The following is a 6,278-nucleotide window of genomic DNA, read 5'->3' on the forward strand; positions in this document are numbered from 1 at the left end:
CGTTGGCTCGCGGTCATTTTGGCTGCTTACTGCATGTTTTTTGTCAGCCAGCCTCCGGTTTTTCCGTCAATCTGTCCCGGTTAGCCTTTTTTAGCAGCCGGCTAGCCTGCCATGTCCCAGCTGGCTCAGCCTCTGTTAGATTTCTATGTGTTATTTTTGTCAGTTCACTCCATTTTGGCTGCTTGCAACTTTTTTTTTTACCATTGCTGCACCCAGCTTTGACACAACGCCTCGGCATTCTTCACAAAAATTACCAAAAATTGGCTTAAATCATTTAAAACCGTTTCTACTGCTAGCAGGTATATCAATAAGTTTTAAAAAAAAAAGCATAAACCAGATCAAAATGTATTGGTATATACTTTTTTGGCAACAAATTGAGCCTTATTAGCACATCACATTGGGTATTTGCATATTGTATTATTTTTGCTTTTTTATTGTATTGTTCTCAGCACAATAAAGTATCTATATCTTTCAAACTGCTGAATACAGTAGCGGCAGTAGCTCAGGAGGTAGAGCGCTATAATATTTACGAGTTCTAAGTGCATTACAGTGTTGTGTCATCATACAGCCAGAGATGGCGCCCGCGCACTACAACAGATTTAATTTTCCAACAAAGAAGAAACTGCTATTTAACAGTGATACAGCGACTTTATCGTGTTGCCACCGAAAGGCTATTTTGTCTGACTTAAATTGAAAAGATGCTCTCGTTTCAAAAATTTAAAGACCCGGGTAAGATGAAAGATTATCATTACACAGGTCCTGTTGAGCACCGTTTTTCACCATATACGTTCAATGGAGGGTAAGTTGATTTCACTTGCTCGTTTGTTAGCATGCTAACTCACTTTTACATCCAAAGTGAATGATCAACCAACGATAGGTACCGAACAGAAATTGTTCTGCCCACGTGCATACGTGACTATATTTTGTCTTATTTTGCTGAAGACGGCACGATTCCAGATTATGATTTGATTTCGTACACCTTTGTACAGAAATGTTTCATCTTGAGCTGTTGCCGTCTTAGCATTGCAAAAAGACGTTCTTTCTTGCACAAGAAGATTAATTAAACATGAAAAACTCACTGAACATCGGCTGACATATGTATGTTTTCAGGACTATTTTGGCGTTGGCTGGAGAAGACTTTGCCGTCGTAGCTTCAGACACCAGACTGAGTGAAGGCTACTCAATCCACAGCAGAGAATCTCCAAAATGTTACAAATTGTAAATGTTGCTTTTACTGTACGCAGGATAATGGATCACTCAGTCTGATTTCATCAATAAAATCTCTTCTGCTTCCAGGACAGACACAACTGTAATTGGCTGCAGTGGTTTCCACGGTGACTGTTTGACATTGACGAAAATCATTGATGCTAGACTCAAGGTGGGCAACTGTTTTTTTGCTGCATATATCCGAATAGAATTTTTTAAAAGCTGTTGGACCTTATTTTCCTTTTAGATGTACAAACACTCTAACAATAAGACCATGACGTGTGGAGCCATCGCTGCCATGTTGTCCACCATCTTGTACAGCCGGAGGTTTTTCCCCTACTATGTTTACAACATTATTGGAGGTCTTGATGATGAGGGTACGTAGGGGATATAACACATTTGTTCAGAGTTATTTTCCATCCCCCCAAATGAAAAGTGCAAAATCTTGAGTGTGTTTGATTTATTGATAACAATAGTAATGTATGCAATAGGCAAGGGTGCCGTCTACAGCTTTGACCCGGTAGGATCCTACCAGAGGGACAGCTACATGGCTGGGGGATCAGCCAGTTCTATGCTGCAACCACTTCTAGATAACCAGGTACACACCGTTTTATGTTGAATATAGATGGAATGGGTTATTCGGATTAATGCAAATAATTAAATCATAAAAATGTGTTGGAACTCACTCAAGGGTAAGTCGATTGTCACTCACTTGTATTTAGTACGGTTCGCTCTTCTGTAGTATTCACTGATTCTCACAACATTTATACCATGCCATTTAAGCAACACATTCATTAAATTCATATAGGTAAGATCCCGGGCCTAAACCCAGCCCAAATTTTGTCCGGGTTTGGGCTTATAATGTCACTCAGTAAGAGGGGCCGGTCGGCTTCTCTCTTGGCATTTTTTTTTTTTAAATTCCTTCCGTGGAGAATCTACTCAGCATACACTTACTTTTACTCAAGTAATCATTTGTATGAAGACAATCCTTCTCACACTATCTGTTTAACTCAATCACAAAATCCAAAGTAATTTCCCTCCTCTGGGTTTGGTTAACGTCAGACGTCATTTCTGCTTCTTGCTAATGTTTCACAAAATTTCTTTCTCCTTTTGGCCAACTATTTCACTATTTACAGCTTGTAATCTGCGGAATTTGATTTTCTTTTCTGTGCCATTTTTAGTTTCACTTACATTTCGCTAAACCTCAGAGATGCGCACTTCGGCACCAAACTGTTCATTTAGGCGCTGCACTTGCGTTGACTCGGACCCCAAGTAAACCCCAAGCTTCGTAGTTCAGTCGAAACGCACAGTACGGCGCTGAAGTACGCACGGCCGAATTAAAGCTTCGTGTTACCTTTGCGACAATTTTAAGCTTCGTGTTTATTTCGGCCTCGCTTATCAAATCAAGTTAATACTTCGCGTTCGGGCAGCACGGCGGCGCAGTGGTTAGCGCTTGTGCGGCACAGTTCATGTCATGGGAACCTGTCGTGGGTTCAAATCCAGCTCCAGACTTCCTGTGCGGAGTTTGTATGTTCTCCCCGTGCTTGCGTGGGTTTCCTCCGGGCACTCCGGTTTCCTCCCACATTCCAAAAACATGCATTTCAGGTGAATTGGCCGGTCCAAATTGTCCCTAGGTGTGAATGAGCGAATGAGTTGTCTGTCCCTGTGTGCCCTGCGATTGGCTGGCAACCAGTTCAGGGTGTCCCCTGCCCACTGCCCGGAGATGGCTGGGATGGGCTCCAGCCCCCCGCGACCCTAATGAGGATTAGCTGTACGGCTGATGAGATGAGACGTCGCGTTCGGGTTTATATACCCGCTGGTCTGGTCGGGCTGATTTTTTTTTTTTTTTTTTAGGCCCGATCTTACTTCTAAAGTCCAGGATTTGTACGATCGCATGGAGTCCTTGAAAATGCTTGCATTTTAATGTTGTGTTTTGAAGGATTGAAAAGTCCTCGATTTTTGTGTGAAGTGTTAGTAACTGCTTAAAATTGTTGCCATCCCCTCCTCAAGACTGCTTAAAAATGAGGTCGAAACTTTTCTGTTGTGTTTTTGCCATTGCAATTCTTCCCTTGCGATTAATGACAGCTCGCATTGCCCCCTATCGGTCGTGCCGAAGAAGACGGGTGCATTATGAAATGTGTATTATTGCAAGGATCACGTATCAATTACGGACATCTTTTATGGGCCATGCAAAAAACTGAGGTAGACTATCTCAGTGGTAAATTTTAACTGGAAGAACTTCCTGCAAGTGAAAATCCAACCTACATATTACCGTCATTTTACACAACACTTGTGTGAGAAGCAATTTGTCTCAAAAATATTTACATATTGTTCGGATCAACAAATATATTTGTGATTTACTCGAGATCTAAAAATCACATGTCTTCATAAATGCATATGCAAGATTTTAAATTGCATATGCAAATAACATTATGCATTTGTAGATCTGAAAATACCTGACTCACAGTGGAATTCTTCCTCTAGACATTTTTAAAATTGGCTTTGAAAGTCTTTAGAGGGGCTTAAATTTGGCCATGAAATCGTGTATGAACCCTAAAGGTTGACTCTATCAGATGCTTAATTCAGTAAATGTCAGAATAATCAATTATATTTTAATTTCTCGTTATTCATGGTTAATTGGTAGCACACACCCCACGGGATATGTGAAATCTGTGAGGTAGTGCCGCCGGCCCAAATTCCCCACCCTTCCCGACCTTGAAACAAAAATACAACATACAATTACAAACTGAATCCTGAATTTATTAAATTGCTGCAAAGTGGTCTTGCTAATGTTGTCCAATGAAATAAAAAACAGTACAATGGGGAGAGAGAGCAAGAGGCACTTTTGGGAATTTTGTATTTTTCTAATGAAATTTTTGAATCCACGTTGCTCTGAAGCCACCAGGTACAAAGCGCCGAGTAGTGCGGAATTACAATACTATATGTGATTGCTACTCTGTTTAGTGCTGTTATGACCCACACGCCTTCTTCCCAGATCGGTTTCAAGAACGTGGAAGGTGCAAAACGCCTTCCTCTAAGCCGCGAGAAGTCTGTGCAGCTGGTCAAAGATGTTTTCATCTCAGCCGCAGAAAGAGATGTTTACACCGGCGATTCCCTTCAGATCTGTGTCATCACTAAGGATGGCATTACGGAGGAAAATGTCCCATTGAGGAAGGACTGAGGGTTTTTTTTCTCTCCTCCACTTCGGCTTCTTTTTACATTCACTCTGTTCTTTTGATTGCTTGACTGCTGATTGTTTTCAAACGAGAGTCTTGATCCACAAAATAAAACCCCTTATTCAATTTTGATCGGTATATTTGTGTTTCTCCCCAAGTTCGAAAAGAAAATTGGAGGGTTAAGCTTACAACAAGAATGTTTTGCAACACACCTGTAATTAAGAATCTCCTCTGAATATGTAATTTTGAGAAAGAACATACTCTTTGGTTTTTACATCATTATTAGGGGAAAGTATGTTTTGTTTAAAATACTAGTTGGACTTTTGTAAAAAAAAAAAAAACTGGTACATCCTTGATTTTAATGACACTGTAATATTTGACCACTAGGTGTCACTGTATTGTGTTGTCAGGGTCTCAAATTGATAGAAATCGGGGCTGTCGAAGCTATGATCCCGGTGAGGTTGTGCCAGATGGGGATTTGCATAAAAACGGCACTGATGAAAACATTCCGCTGTTTTTAAAGGGTCAGTGGTTTTCATTTATTCACAAAATGTCGATGTAATAAATAGTGTGACAAAAAAATGAGCCCAAGGAAGACTACCAACTACAAATTATTTTTAAAAGGCATAAGTCGTGCATTGAGAATTCGCTTTGGATAAAATGTTATAGTATGTGACGTGTGTTAATGGAACATGCCTGTCCCTTTTTGAAATAACAAAGAGGCAAAAAGGAAAACTGAAATAAAAAGAAAATTAGGGGAAAAAGTGTAGAGTATTCAATGTTTGGTCAGAATCCCGTTTTGCAATTTCAAAAAATGATTGAACAATGTCAAAACATGTGAGATGAATACTGTGTTTTATGTCAATCACAGATTTTATCTGACATACTGGTGGAATGTGAGGTTGGGGTGGGTGGCATTATCTTGCATTAGCGCATCATAGGTCGCCGTGACAACTCCCCCACAGGGGGTCGGCCCTTCCCAGTCGACTGAAACCCAGAGCTGGTACACGTCTCACGTTGCAAGGGCAGTATGAATTTGGTCAGCCAGAAGGCTTATCCTAACAACGAACTGGACCAAAACCCTGGCTGGTCCTGACCAAGTCTCAGCTAAACAAGCAGCCAGAGAACCTTGCCAAGTCACCAGCAAAGCTTGATCAAGCTTGCGGCCGAACTGGTAGGACAATTCCAGCGATCTCAGAGAAACCTCAAACCACCAGCAGTCAACATCTTCCTCAACACCGTGCATCCTGTGGTCCTTGCACCAGGCCTACCAGGAGTCCTCATCGCTCTACAGCAGAGGACATAAAGACTGGGCCGTCATCTTCATCAAAGCACAACTTTACAGAACATCTCGTTTCTGGATATTGGAATTGGTGTGATGTTAAAGGGAGAATTCTATCAAAATAAAATAACGTAATAACTAAGCCAACGTTGTTGTCCATCCAAATGGTGCCAGTTTAAGTTCTCAACTTCAAGTTGTATTTGTTTTATTTTCTTATTATTGTTTTGTATGCTATTCAAGCTTCTTCAGTAGATGATTATAAATGAAAAGCCCATTAATCCAAGAGTGTGTGTCTTGATTAAAGTATATTGAACTAATAAAACGGTAAAAATAATTCACCTAAAATGTGTGCACCCACCTTTCAGAATAACTAAACGGGGTTTTTCATCCGTTTTCCTAACAATGGTCTAAAACGTATGTGGTGGTCCAAAAAGGAGACGAGTTTTGAAAAAAATTTAACTCGGCTCTTTAATCCAATTGGTCGATAAATTGTTACCTCCCATATTCGCTACAAAAGCAAAAAAAAGAAACATGGAGATAAACAAAAAAGGAAAGAAAATAATTTAAAAGACACAAAAATGCCATTTCCTCTTTATTTTCATTTTATATATTTT

The 6,278-nt window shown here is 40.3% G+C and overlaps 1 protein-coding gene across 1 annotated transcript; it reads left to right on the plus strand.

The window, feature by feature from the left end:
- The first annotated feature begins 597 nt into the window (after window positions 1-597).
- Window positions 598-4,514, plus strand: psmb1 (proteasome 20S subunit beta 1). The gene is made up of 6 exons (XM_088334845.1): window positions 598-799; window positions 1,111-1,218; window positions 1,297-1,378; window positions 1,454-1,583; window positions 1,698-1,804; window positions 4,202-4,514. The coding sequence occupies exons 1-6, from the start codon at window positions 699-701 to the stop codon at window positions 4,385-4,387; spliced, it is 714 nt and encodes a 237-aa protein (XP_088190971.1). The 5' UTR covers window positions 598-698; the 3' UTR covers window positions 4,388-4,514.
- Window positions 4,515-6,278: the final 1,764 nt, after the last annotated feature.

Source organism: Urocampus carinirostris, chromosome 4, assembly GCF_059441175.1.
Source record: "Urocampus carinirostris isolate Australia breed hairy pipefish chromosome 4, RoL_Ucar_1.0, whole genome shotgun sequence".
NCBI lineage: Eukaryota > Metazoa > Chordata > Actinopteri > Syngnathiformes > Syngnathidae > Urocampus > Urocampus carinirostris.

Excerpts from the sequence above, each read along its gene's own strand:
- psmb1 (XM_088334845.1), top strand. The coding sequence starts at position 699 with ATGCTCTCGTTTCAAAAATTTAAAGACCCGGGTAAGATGAAAGATTAT. Across the intron at positions 800-1,110 it reads CCATATACGTTCAATGGAGG|GACTATTTTGGCGTTGGCTG; the intron begins GTAAGTTGATTT and ends GTATGTTTTCAG. Across the intron at positions 1,379-1,453 it reads TCATTGATGCTAGACTCAAG|ATGTACAAACACTCTAACAA; the intron begins GTGGGCAACTGT and ends TTTTCCTTTTAG.